Raw genomic sequence first — 15,029 nt, forward strand, 5'->3', positions numbered from 1 at the left:
TGATATATAATGTAGGAACCAGAATATTAATAACAGAAAGAAACAACCCTTTTGTGTGAATGAGTGTGAATGAGTGTAAATGGGGGAGGGAGGTTTTTTGGGTTGGTGCACTAATTTTAAGTGTATCTTGTGTTTTTTATGTTGATTTAATAAAAAATAAAAAAAAAACCCCGATACCGATAATAAAAAAAAACGATACGGATAATTTCCGATATTACATTTTAAAGCAGTTATCGGCCGATAATATCGGCAGGCCGATATTATCGGACATCTCTACTCATGTCCCTTTAGGGGCTCCGTACCCTCCACCTTTTGGGGTTAAATATTTTAAAATGTGTTTAGTGGCAATTCCAACTTTGACCACAGCGTCAGTTCCTATGTAGAGTGGCGCTTTCCATCATTTTCAGCAAACTACATTGCAAAATGATTTACTCCCTCCCATGCAAGATCCACCCAGGAATGAGGCCTTATTGAATCTCTTCCCTACTGTACTAGAATGAGGAGATGGTAATACCGTATAGTCTTGATGCAACACAAATAAAACCAGTGACTTTTTTATTTATTTCCAGTTATTGTTTATTTGCACACCAGAAATCATAAACACTTCTGATTTTTGTACATGTTGACTGATTTGGAATTATAATCATTAACTATAATGTTTGTTTTTAGGGACACGGTTCTTTTTTTTATGCGAATGCAGTTTATGAAGGCGAGTGGAGTGAAGACAACCGTAGTGGTTGGGGAAGAATGTGCTATAAGAACGGCGACGTCTACGAGGGGGAGTGGCTGAGGGACAACGAGCACGGAATGGGTGTCCTACAGTTTGGTGAGTATCGAAGAAGGTTGACATTTACGAAAAAAATTGGTTAAATTTCACTTTCTGTTTCAGCGAATGGAAACTGGTATGAAGGATCTTGGAAGAACGGCAAGAAAAGTGGCCATGGAAAGTTCTACTATGCGGACAAAGGTCTGATTTATGAAGGTCTTTGGGTGGAGGGTGATGCAAAATGTGGCACTCTGTCGGACTTTGGGAGAGAAGAGGCACCTTACCCTACCAAGTATCCGATCCCACAGGTAAAGTTTTGTTTTGTCGTCACACGTCGCAAACTACGTCCGACATTCCGTCAAAAATTGATTTTTTTCCATCCCCTAGATAACGCTAATAGACATGCGACTGGTTTTAACGGAAGCTGAGTCAGCATACGTGGATCAAACATGAGGGCAACAAGTGGAGGAACTATCTCTTGTGCGACTTTGCCAACATAGGAAGTAGCAGCACACCTGGCTGGAAAAGCCACATATGTTGTTAGTAATCTGCAAAGACTTGTGGGTATTTTGCAGTGTGGGATTTGTTGTCATACTTCCAGAAGAAGCCCTTTGGGGACAGTCAATGTTCTGTTATCTCAATGTCGTTCATACCTTCTTGGACGTTCTTCTCCCTTTGGAGCAGAAAAGAGTATTTTCAGAACAAAGAAAAGTACTGCTCAAAATTTAAGGTCTCAGTCAAGTTTCTTCACACCTTAACACGAACTTTCACAAAATATTACACTCATACAATATTCATTCCCTCTCGGATTTTGTCGGCTTTGTAGGAAGATTTTATTTAAATATATTATTATTTTTTGTTTTATTCAGGGGGAGGCTCCCATCTCCACCTTTGGGGTGCCTGCTGTGGTGGGGTTGGTGTTTCCATTGCCTCGTCCTAGGTGGGGTGAACCACGTTGGGCTCTGCTGTGCTCGCGGGGGCCAAGTTGCCGTGCTCGCGGTGTCCCGGTCGCCAATGGGGCGGGGCGGCTCCCCCCCTCCGGCCGCGGGGAGGGAGCTGCCCGTGTGGCGTGTGGTCTCGCGATGACTTGGGGGCTGGCTATTTTCTGCCTCTCCTTGCCTTGTTCTCCGACGGGTGTGTCTGTCTGCGCGGTGGGCCCAGTCTTGGGGGCCCCGTCGCTGGCCGGCCAGCCTGCCCGCTTGGGGCCTGTGGTCCCTTGCCTCCTGGGCGCCTCACTTGCTGCCTTGGGTGGGACTTTCCTTTGTACCCGCACATACTGGTAAATATTGTACGTACATACACTACCGTTCAAAAGTTTGGGGTCAGATTAAAATGTCCTGATTTTTCAATGAAGATAACTTTAAACTAGTCTTAACTTTAAAGAAATACACTCTATACATTGCTAATGTGGTAAATGACTATTCTAGCTGCAAATGTCTGGTTTTTGGTGCAATATCTACATAGGTGTATAGAGGCCCATTTCCAGCAACTATCACTCCAGTGTTCTAATGGTACAATGTGTTTGCTCATTGGCTCAGAAGGCTAATTGATGATTAGAAAACCCTTGTGCAATCATGTTCACACATCTGAAAACAGTTTAGCTCGTTACAGAAGCTACAAAACTGACCTTCCTTTGAGCAGATTGAGTTTCTGGAGCATCACATTTGTGGGGTCAATTAAACGCTCAAAATGGCCAGAAAAAGAGAACTTTCATCTGAAACTCAACAGTCTATTCTTGTGCTTAGAAATTAAGGATATTCCACAAAATTGTTTGGGTGACCCCAAACTTTTGAACGGTAGTGTACGTACATACAGATGTTCATTCATACATACATACATACAGACGTACGTACGTACATACATACATACATATGCATGTACACACTTACAAACCCTGTTTCCATATGAGTTGGGAAATTGTGTTAGATGTAAATATAAACGGAATACAAGGATTTGCAAATCCTTTTCAACCCATATTCAATTGAATGCACTACAAAGACAAGATATTTGATGTTCAAACTCAAACTTTATTTTTTTTTGCAAATAATAATTAACTTATAATTTCATGGCTGCAACACGTGCCAAAGTAGTTGGGAAAGGGCATGTTCACCACTGTGTTACATGGCCTTTCCTTTTAACAACACTCAGTAAACGTTTGGGAACTGAGGAGACACATTTTTTAAGCTTCTCAGGTGGAATTCTTTCCCATTCTTGCTTGATGTACAGCTTAAGTTGTTCAACAGTCCGGGGGTCTCCGTTGTGGTATTTTAGGCTTCATAATGCGCCACACATTTTCAATGGGAGACAAGTCTGGACTACAGGCAGGCCAGTCTAGTACCTGCACTCTTTTACTATGAAGCCACGTTGATGTAACACGTGGCTTGGCATTGTCTTGCTGAAATAAGCAGGGGCGTCCATGGTAACGTTGCTTGGATGGCAACATATGTTGCTCCAAAACCTGTATGTACCTTTCAGCATTAATGGCGCCTTCACAGATGTGTAAGTTACCCATGTCTTGGGCACTAATACACCCCCATACCATCACAGATGTTGGCTTTTCAACTTTGTGCCTATAACAATCCGGATGGTTCTTTTCGTCTTTGGTCCGGAGGACACGACGTCCACAGTTTCCAAAAACAATTTGAAATGTGGACTCGTCAGACCACAGAACACTTTTCCACGTTGTATCAGTCCATCTTAGATGAGCTCAGGCCCAGCGAAGCAGACGGCGTTTCTGGGTGTTGTTGATAAACGGTTTTCGCCTTGCATAGGAGAGTTTTAACTTGCACTTACAGATATAGCGACCAACTGTAGTTACTGACAGTGGGTTTCTGAAGTGTTCCTGAGCCCATGTGGTGATATTCTTTACACACTGATGTCGCTTGTTGATGCAGTACAGCCTGAGGGATCGAAGGTCACGGGCTCAGCTGCTTACGTGCAGTGATTTCTCCAGATTCTCTGAACCCTTTGATGATATTACGGACCGTAGATGGTGAAAGCCCTAAATTCCTTGCAATAGCTGGTTGAGAAAGGTTTTTCTTAAACTGTTCAACAATTTGCTCACGCATTTGTTGACAAAGTGGTGACCCTCGCCCCATCCTTGTTTGTGAATGACTGAGCATTTCATGGAATCTACTTTTATACCCAATCATGGCCCCCACCTGTTCCCAATTTGCCTTTTCACCTGTGGGATGTTCCAAATAAGTGTTTGATGAGAATTCCTCAACTTTATCAGCATTTATTGCCACCTTTCCCAACTTCTTTGTCACGTGGTGCTGGCATCAAATTCTAAAGTTAATGATTATTTGCAAAAAAAACAATGTTTATCAGTTTGAACATCAAATATGTTGTCTTTGTAGCATATTCAACTGAATATGGGTTGAAAATGATTTGCAAATCATTGTATTCCATTTATATTTACATCTAACACAATTTCTCAACTCATATGGAAACGGGTTTTGTAGATTATAAATCATGCCTCTCATCTGGATATTAGGAGGATTTACCGATAAATCTAGTAGTTGTTCATCTGTGACATTCAATTTATACCCCGAGATGGAGACAAACACCCACAACCGAAGACAGTGTCTGCAGAGAGACTTTTCCTTGTTAACCCTTTGTGTGCATCATGATTACTTATTCATATAAACAGGACAATATGGACATCCTATCAGTCTTTATTGAAGTAAGAGCAGACATCGTACAGTAAGATATTGTTTTATTATGATTGTTGTTTGTATTTCTTGTTTAGCGCTTAGCAATACCGCGACATCATGCGTAGTGTTTCACTGAAGCTGGATCTGTTTAGCAGAGCTTCTAAAATTTGAAGATCATCCTCCTTATATTCTTTGGATCATCATTTTTCCCAAAGTAATGTGTTGGCTCTCACAAAGTCTGCATGATTTGCACAGTGATTTCTCCAGATTCTCTGAACCCTTTGATGATATTGCGGACCGTAGATGGTGAAATCCCTAAATTCCTTGCAATAGCTGCTTGAGAAAGCTTTTTGACAAAGTGGTGACCCTCGCCCCATCCTTGTTTGTGAATGACTGAGCATTTCATGGAATCTACTTTTATACCCAATCATGGCACCCACCTGTTCCCAATTTGCCTGTTCACCTGTGGGATGTTCCAAATAAGTGTTTGATGAGCATTCCTCAACTTTATCAGTATTTATTGCCACCTTTCCCAACTTCTTTGTCATGTGTTGCTGGCATCAAATTCTAAAGTTAATGATTATTTGCAACAAAAAAAAAGTTTATCAGTTTGAACATCAAATATGTTGTCTTTGTAGCATATTCAACTGAATATGGGTTGAAAAATGATTTGCAAATCATTGTATGCTGTTTATATTTACATCTAACACAATTTCCCAACACATATGGAAACGGGGTTTGTAGCAAAATACCAAACATTACTATTACTGTATAATTAAATTATTTTACAACAAAGCATGATATGTAAATAATAAAAAAATATGTGTAATTATGTCCAAAATGGCTCCAACAGATACTATTTTGATCATATATATTTACTCGCAACCTTTGCACGTCTTTCGGTGTCATACATCAGTTATGTGTGATAATAGCTTCAAAATAGAGGAAACCTGTTTTTCCACTCTACTGGTACCTTAAATCCACCCCCCGGTGAGAAGTTCAGCTTCCTCATCTGACAATGAAAATCATCTGATTGGCTCTCTTTCGTTGATAACTCCCACCTCCTCTTACATTGCATGCTTTCAAAGAACTGTGATTGGATATATTTCGAACTTGTCCCACCCATTTACAAGACAAAATTAAATATGATTAGATTTTGTTTCTGACAACTTTTAGTCTTGTTTTTAATTAGTTTGGATTACTGAGGGCTGAGGGGAGAGCCGTGTGTGTCTGCGTGCGCGCGGATCTACGAAACCTCTGACACAGCCGAGGGATGGAGAAGGGTGAGGATGATATCAAGTGGTGTAGCAGATTTTGTAAGCTACTGCAGATAATTTTGTAAACTTGTCATATATACTTTTTCTGGGTATATGAAAATGTACTTTCTCAACTTCAAACATTTTGATTTGAGGGGGCAAGACTTTTATTTGTTGGGGCTCTGCCCCCTCTCTTGCCAGGATCCGAGACATAGAGGCGAACAATAGACTCGGTCATCCTGATTTTTAATGTTTGCCTGTCTTTATTTACCAGGCAAACATTTCACTTATATATATTTTAATGCGGGAAAACAGGTTTTCAGTGTCCTTCTCAGAAGTCTGAGTGGCCCTAAACTCACCACAACCAGCACCCAGCTTAGTTGAACTGCTCAGCAAGGTTAGGGTTTCTACATTAAAACACCACCAGAAAGCGTCCTTACTACTCTTTAAGACTCTGAGCGAGTTCTTCAAATGTCCCAAAGGGCATTTATTGTACTGTATGCACATGTGTAAATAAATTTGTATTTATCATTCCTCACAATACGAAGGTCCTGAGGAGAAGAGAAGATATTTCTGTGTGGAGTTTGCATGTTCTCCCCGTGACTGGGTGGGTTCCCTCCGGGCACTCCGGCTTCCTCCCACTTCCAAAGACATGCACCTGGGGATAGGTTGATTGGCAACACTAAATTGGCCCTAGTGTGTGGATGTGAGTGTGAATGTTGTCTGTCTATCTGTGTTGGCCCTGCGATGAGGTGGCGACTTGTCCAGGGTGTACCCCGCCTTCCGCCCGATTGTAGCTGAGATAGGCTCCAATGCCCCCCGCGACCCCGAAGGGAATAAGCGGTATAAAATGGATGGATGGATGGATTCCTAGTTTTCTTTTCAAGTCAATAAAAGATCCTACAGTACTAAATACAGAATCTAGGTCGCAAAGTCCAAAACACACAAAACCAGATATGTTTGAGCAAGGAACAACATATGATGACCAGACAAAAACTAATTAGACAACACAACACAATACACACTAAACTAGTCACGAGAGGAAAGAGCGAGCTGATTGGAGGAAACACAAGGGTCAGGTCAGGACAGGTGCTAATCAGGACCTAAGCGAGCACTTGGAGAACAAAACACAGAACCTGGAACATAGACAGATAATTGGTTTTAGGATTGTTTGTCATCATGTTAATGATACATTGCAAAAACCAATCAATATCATCTTTTCAGACATTTTACAAATAGGTGAACATGTGCAGCTTTGGAGCACTTCTTAAACGGAAGGATGGAGCATTATCACCAATCCAGACATCAAACCAGAAGATGCGACTAGATCGTATCATCTTACATCTTGAGAACACCTATGCAATGACAGTCATCCCTTATGCATGGGGGTTACATTCCAAAACCCCCAGTAAATGTGTACTATATTAGCCAAGTAAGTGAAAACAGATGTTTACAAATTAGTACCAATTAAATAATATTTATGGTATACTGAATGACAAAGTGTTCCCCAACTGGTATCTCAACACAATTGACAAGACCTTCTCGCTGGGAAGCTCAGGTTCGGAGGAGCCTGTCTTTTCTGAGAACCTTTGCCGTGGTATACACTATGGGTGCGTGGGAGAACTGGAGGGTTGTGTGCCTGGGGATTTTTTCGTTGAGGGCATTGAAGTTTACTATACTACTCTGAACTAAGATAACAGGTCATCCCACACCACTGTGGTCTTCTCAGCTTAACAGAAGTGTTAAGGATTCTTGACTGAGCCTTGCCCTGGTCTATCGACAAATTCGGAAGACAATGGCAGCCGTTCAAGGTACCCAGAACCTGCCCGTCATGACTGATGGGGTTGGGAAGGCTGCAGCCGCTCAAACTGTGACAATTTCTGGACTAAATTGCAAACTGGATAACATCTCGAAGAAGTTTTCTGCTCTGCAAGGCGAATATATAATCAATTAAGGGACCAGAATGGACAATTAGGGTAGATGATTCGTGGATTCGTTTGATCCGTACCCTCAACCAAAGTCGCGCTGCAGATCTCTCTCAGTGAGGCCGTTGCAAAGAGACGCTATGAAATCCCTTTCCCCCCTCCCTCGCGGACAGCTGTAATTGTTTTGTTTGTTCGGGACTTGTCATAGTAGTCTGCGCAGCACCCATTTGTGCTATCGCGATGTCACTCTGCCGAATGAAACACCAAACAGAGAGACTCTTGGCTTACCTCGTCCCCCATCTCAAGCCTTCGCCGCTTCATACCCCAGTGCCATATACTGACCACAGAACTGTGCCATTTTTGGTTGCTGCTAGCTGCCTTTTCTTAGAGCTTTTTGCTAATGTATTAAAAAAAAATAAGTACATAAGTATTCAGACCCTTTTCTCAATACTTTGTTGATGCACCTTTGGCAGCAATTACAGACTCAAGTCTTTTTGAATATGATGCCACAAGCTTAGCACACCTATCTTTGGGCAGTTTCGCCCATTCCTCTCATCAGCCTGGATGGGAAGCGTTGTTGCACAGCCCTTTTGAGATCTTTACAGAGATGTTTAATCATATTCAAGCCTGGGCTCTGGCTGGGCTAGTCAAGGACATGTACAGAGTTGTCCTGAGGCCAATCCTTTAATATCTTGGCTGTGTGCTTAAAGGCCTACTGAAATGAATTTTTTGTATTTAAACGGGGATAGCAGATCTATTCTATGTGTCATACTTGATCATTTCGCGATATTGCCATATTTTTGCTGAAAGGATTTAGTATAGAACAACGACGATAAAGATTGCAACTTTTGGTATCTGATAAAAAAAAGGCTTGCCCCTACCGGAAGTAACGTGACGTAGTCAGTTGAACATATACGCGAAGTTCCCTATTGTTTACAATGATGGCCGCATGAAGTGAGAGAGATTCGGACCGAGAAAGCGACAATTTCCCCATTAATTTGAGCGAGGATGAAAGATTTGTGGATGAGTAAAGTGCAAGTGAAGGACTAGTGGGGAGTTGAAGCTATTCAGATAGGGAAGATGCTGTGAGAGCCGGGGGTGACCTGATATTCAGCTGGGAATGACTACAACAGTAAATAAACACAAGACATATATATACTCTATTAGCCACAACACAACCAGGCTTATATTTAATATGCCACAAATTAATCCTGCATAAAAACACCTGCGTGTTTGTTATGCTAGCTCCTAGCTCCTATGCTAGCTCCTAGCTCCATAGAACACGCCAATACAATTCAAACACCTGATCAACACACACAATCACTCAGCCCAAAAGACCGTTCACCTAACCCAAGGTTCATAAAGCTTATATATTTTAAAAAAGTTACGTACATACGCAAAAAAAAGTTGCGCACATACGGTCAAGCGATCAAATGTTTAGAAGCCAAAGCTGCATACTCACAGTAGCACGTCTGCGTCTTTGTCATCCAAATCAAAGTAATCCTGGTAAGAGTCTGTGTTGTCCCAGTTCTCTACAGGCGTCTGTGTATCGAAGTCAAAAGTCCTCCTGGTTAGAGTCTCTGTTATCCGAGTTCTTCCATCTTGACTGCATCTTTCGGGAATGTAAACAAAGAAGCGCCGGCTGTGTACTGTTGTTGCCGACTACGTTCGAAAAATACGTCCATTTCGCACCGACAACTTTCTTCTTTGCTTGCTCAGCTTCCTTCTCCATAATGCAATGAACATGATTGCAACAGATTCACGAACACAGATGTCCAGAATACTGTGGAATTATGAAATGAAAACAGAGCTTTTTCGTATTGGCTTCAATGTGGAAGGCATACCCGTGTTCCCCGGTCTACGTCACGCGCATACGTCATCCTCAGAGGCGTTTCGAACCGGAAGTTTAGCGGCAAATTTAAAATGTCACTTTATAAGTTAACCCGGCCGTATTGGCATGTGTTATAATGTTAAGATTTCATCATTGATATATAAACTATCAGACTGCGTGGTCGGTAGTAGTGGGTTTCAGTAGGCCTTTAAGGTCGTTGTCCAGCTGAAAGTTGAACATTCGCTCCAGTCTGAGTTCAAGAGTACTCTGGAGCAGGATTTTATCCAGAATGTCTCTGTACAGTGCTGCATTCATCTTTCCCTCTATCTCGACTGGTCTTCCAGTTCCTGCTGCTAAAAAACATCCCAAAAGCATGATGCTTCCACCAGCATGCTTCACTGTAGGGATGGTATTGGCCTGGTGATGAGCGGTGTTTGGTTTCCTCCAAACATGACGCCTGGCATTCACGGCAAAGAGTTCCGTATTTGTCTCATCAGACCAGAGAATTTGGTTTCTCATGGTCTGAGGGTCTTTTAGAATGGCTTCTGTCTGGCCACTCTACCATGCAGGCCTGATTGGTGGATTGCTGCAGAGATGATTGTACTTCTAGAAGGTTCTGGAAGGTTCTCCTCTCTCCACAGAGGAAATCTGTAGCGCTGACAGAGTATTTGGTTCTTGGTCACCTCCCTGACCAGGCGCTCAGTTTAGACGGCCTGCCAGCTGTAGGAATTTCCGAGTCCTGGTAGTTCCGAACTACTTCAATTTACAGATGATGGAGGCCACTGTGCTCATTGGGACTTGGTTCTTGGTCACCTCCCTGACTAGGCGCTCAGTATAGAGGGCCTGCCAGCTGTAGGAATTTCCGAGTCTTGGTAGTTCCGAACTACTTCAATTTACGGATGATGGAGGCCACTGTGCTCATTGGGACCTTAAATGCAGCAGATATTTTTCTGTACCCTCCCCCAGATTGTCTCGGAGGTCTACAGAAAATTATATCAACCTGATTCTTGGTTGTGCTCTGCCATGCACTGTTAAGTGTGGGACCTTACATAGACAGGTGTGTGCCTTTTTTGAAAATGAGAAAAATCTCAAAAGCTGTACTGAGTACTGTAAAGATCTCTACAACTATGAGCTCAAACCTGATGTTGCAGTACTCGGCAACACGAACACAGCAAAAGAAGAGATGGAAAGCCCAACCATAATGAGGGGAGAAGTAGAAGCAGCCATAAAAAGCCTAAAACCTGGCAAGTCCCCTGGAGTGGATAACATCCTAGCAGAGCTGGTAAAGAGCGGAGGTGACGACACCATCAAAGCCAAAGAAATATGCCAACGTATATAGAAAGAAAAGTGTCCGGAGCAATGGACACAATCACTTGTTATTCCCCTTCCAAAGAAAGGAGACCTCAAAAAATTTGAGAACTATGGGACCATAAGCCTTATTAGTTACCCAAGCAAAGTGATGCTACGAATAATTCTCAACCGCCTCAAAGCAAAATCTGAAGAACTATTATCAGAAGAACAGGTAGGTTTCACAGCAGGACACAGTACAGTGGAACACTTTTTCAACTGTAGGATACTCATAAAAAAACACATCGGACATCAGAGACCTGTTCCACAACTTCATTGATTTCAAAAAGGCATTTGATCGTGTATGGCACGAAGGGCTCTGGCACACACTAAAATAACTCAATTTCGAAAACGGTCTCATACAAGTCATCTATGATAAAGCCACCAGCGCAGTCCTCCTTAACAACCAAATAGGACAGTTCCTCCGAACCATAGTAGGTGTCAGGCGAGGATGTTTTTTCTCCTATACCTTGTTCAATCTACTACTAGAGAGAATCATGCAGGAAGCCCTACACGAGCACCAGACTACAATATCAATAAACGGCAGGCCCATCTGCAATCTACGTTTTGCAGATGATATCAGCCTCATAGCAGGCTCAAACTCCAAACTGCAGGACCTTACAAACAAATTATGCACAGCAGCTGGTGCCTATGGAATGGAGGTCCGCACAGCCAAATCAAAGGTACTGGTGAACACCTCAAAGAACTCAAGGACCAACATAATGATGGATGGGGAACAACTGGAGGAAGTGTCCAGATTTAAATACCTGGGAGCAACACTGGCCAAATATACCACATGCGATACAGAAATCCGCATTCGGATCGCCACAGCAACAGCAGCAATGGTCAAACTAAGCAAAATAGACAAAAGTTCAAACTTTACAAATCCCTAATAACATCAATATTACTGTATGGATGCGAGACCTGGACACTCCTGGTAGAATCAGAACGAAAAATACAAGGCTTTGAAAACAAATGCCTCAGAAGAATACTCAAGATAACATACCACAAACACAAAACCAATGAGTCTGTGTGAAATGAAGTCGAAAGACTAGTTGGTCACCAAGAACCCCTGCTCGTAACAGTCAAAAGAAGGAAATTAGCTTGGTTCGGCCACACATGCCGCCACGACACCCTGTGCAAGACCATCGTGCAGGGCACACTAAGGAAGCGAGGAAGACCACGGAAATCCTGGACAGACAACATCAAGACATGGACGGACCTGTCGACCCCAGAGCTATTGACGGCCACTAAGGACCGTGAGAACTGCCGCAGACTAGCTGCCTCTTCATCGCAGTTATCCCCCAACGACTTGACAGTCATGGGAAAGAGGGAGAGGGAGTGACTGCCTTTTCAAATCATGTCCAACCAACTGAATTTACCACAGGTGGACTCCAGCTAAGCTGTCGAAACATCTTAAGGATGATCAGTTAAACAGGATACACCTGAACTCACTTTTGAGCTTCATAGCAAAGGCTTTGAATACCACAACATGTGATTTATTTTATATATAATACATTTAAAAACATCTCTAGAACATTTTCTTCACATTGTCATCCTGGGTTTTCTGTATATAATTCTAAAATCAAATTATTTTTTGGAATAAAGCTGTAACATAACAAAATGTGGAAAAAGCGAAGCGCTGTGAATACTTTCTGGATGCACTCAAGTCAGAGTGGATATGTTTTAATTGGGGTGGCTCATCCAAACACTAATATGTTTACATTCCTTCTTACAGAACTGCTCAAATTTTGGCAGGTTCATGTCCAGCCACAAATTAGAGTTGATTGAGATCAAGGCTTGACTCGACCAATCTAGAATATTTAACTTGTCTTTGAACCACTTCTGTGTAGCTCTGATGCTTAGTGTTGCTTACTTGTTGGAAAAGTTGTGCCATATTTTACACCCTCTTGTCCATGCATGAAGTTGACCGCCACCTTAACACACATGTAGTCCGTAAATGCACTCAGAGGGGTCTGGCAAGGTCCCAAATGGGCCCATTTGGATGGAACCGTGTACCGTTTTAATGAATAATTTATTTTCGGTGGAGCTGTGGACCTTTAAGAATATGTCTATTTGGGGGCAACCATGGATCTTTTGGGATACGTCATTTTTGGGACAAACAGAATATTTGTGATAATTCTTTTTTTTCAGGGCCTTTTTGGGGTGGCGTAAGTCATTGTGGAGGGGGGCGTGGTCTGCGGGCCTGCCGCGTAGCGAGGTGTGGAAGGACCGGCCTCGAAGCACAGCTAGCAGGTGATTGATTACCCAGCTGGGGTTGATCATCTAATCCCCTGCCATTCTTATTAGCAGCGGCCGGTCCGAGACATGAGTGTTGGAGTTGAAGTGAGATAGAGACACTAGAGAGCAAAGTAGAGACACGCCGGACTGAAAAGTCCTATCTATGCCGAAAAGCAAATCATACTGGTGGATGAAAATAAAAGACTTGATCCAACCTGAATACTGGACTTTCGTGCCAGTGTGGTGGTGGTCAGGGGAACCCACTAGAGGGCAACTGCTAGTAATTTTTAGGCCAACCATGGAATTTTAGGAATAACACATTTTTGGAGAAACCATGACCTTTTAAGTATAAAATCCTTTTTGGGCAACAGTAGACCTTCAGGAGTAAGTTCTTTTGGGTGGAACCGTGGACCTTAAGAGATCAGTCCTTTTTGGTGCAACCATGGACCTTCAGGGATAAGTTATTTTTGGTGGAACTATGGACCTTCAGGGTTAAACCATGGACCTTCAGTGAAAAGTTCCTTTTGGTGCAACCATGGACTCTGTGAAGTTATTTTGGTGGAACCATGGACCTTTAGGGTGAAACCATGGACCTTCAGTGAAAAGTTTATTTTGGTGCAACAATGGACTTTGTGAAGTTTTTTTTGGGTGGAACCATGGACCTTTAGAGATAAACCATTGACCTTCAGGGATAAGTCATTTTTGGGATAACTGTGGACCTTTGGGGATAAGTCCTTTTTGGAGCAACCATGGACATTTTTGGTGCATCTGTGGACCGTTAGTGATAAGCCTTTTTCGGCGCAACGGTTGACCTTTAGGGACAAGTCATTTTTTTGTCCAACCATAAACCTTTTGGGATAAGACCTCTCTTTTTGGGGCAACTATGGACCCTTACGGGGAACTCCCGCTTTTCTTAGACTGGTTGGAGGCATCATGGTGGTGTCTCGCACCCGGCTTTGAATAATTGACACCAGTTTGTAAAAATCTTGTTTTAATTTTAAATGAAAGCTTGTTTTCACATTTTAGAAATGAAAGCTTTTTTTTCCAAATTTTTGTCAAATAAAAATAGTTACATTGACCACAATATAATTTATAAAGCTATAAAACACGGAACCATCCAAGGGTGGTGAACACTTTCGCAAGGCACTGTATGTTTGCATGCTTGCTAACTACACACACATCAGATACACTTGATGGAATCAATCTCCCTCATGTTTCTGCATGCTAATTATTATACAACTATTTTATTTGGAGACAGTTGTAAATGGTCAGACTAAACCAACCATAACAAGATGTTAAGAGGTATTCACAAGACACCGGATTGAAAAGAATGCCAGGGACAAGACACCTTGCCATGGAAACCCTAAGAGACCCATCCATCAGGGACTTCAGTTTGTCTGCCCATGGAAACAAGAGGGTTTTAAGACATTTTGAGAGCAGCCAAGATGCAAATGGATGTCGTTCTTTTTGAGTAGGCACTCGATTTTTTCTTCAATCATCCATCCATCCATTTCCTACCGCTTGCCCCTTTTGGGGATGCAGGGGGGCTCGAGCCTATCCCAGCTGCACATGGGCGGAAGGCGGGGCAACAGATAGACAACATTCACACTCACATTCACACACTAGGGCCAATTTAGTGTTGCTAATCAACCTATCCCCAGGTGTATGTCTTTGGAGGTGGGGGGGAAGCCGGAGTACCCGGAGGGAACCCACGCAGTCGCGGGGAGAACATGCAAACTCCACACAGAAAGATCCCGAGCCTAGGATCGAACCCAGGACCTTCGTATTGTGAGGCACACGTACTAACCCGTTCCACCGTGCTGCCTTTGCTTCAATCAATTACACTCAATTATAGTAAATCGGAGACGGTTACTCTGAAATTGACAGCAGTTTAGTGAGTTTTTATCAGAAGGCCAGAAAAAATAAGCTTATTTTTGATACTAGAAAGCCTCTAAGTTAGGGGTGCCGATTCTTCGGATTGAATTCAGAATCCATTTTCGATTAAAA

At 42.6% G+C, this 15,029-nt stretch overlaps 1 protein-coding gene across 1 annotated transcript in view; it reads left to right on the forward strand.

Annotated features, from left to right (window-relative positions):
- The window catches only part of LOC133630157 (MORN repeat-containing protein 3-like), a 53,656-nt gene extending 52,256 nt beyond the window's left edge, over positions 1-1,400 (forward strand). The window contains exons 6-8 of the mRNA XM_062021539.1: positions 670-826; positions 890-1,074; positions 1,154-1,400. Of these exons, the coding sequence (XP_061877523.1) occupies positions 670-826; positions 890-1,074; positions 1,154-1,219 (408 nt within the window). The 3' untranslated portion in view covers positions 1,220-1,400. The remainder of the gene's footprint in view (positions 1-669; positions 827-889; positions 1,075-1,153) is intronic.
- Positions 1,401-15,029: the final 13,629 nt, after the last annotated feature.

This window comes from Entelurus aequoreus, linkage group LG15 (genome assembly GCF_033978785.1).
Source record: "Entelurus aequoreus isolate RoL-2023_Sb linkage group LG15, RoL_Eaeq_v1.1, whole genome shotgun sequence".
NCBI lineage: Eukaryota > Metazoa > Chordata > Actinopteri > Syngnathiformes > Syngnathidae > Entelurus > Entelurus aequoreus.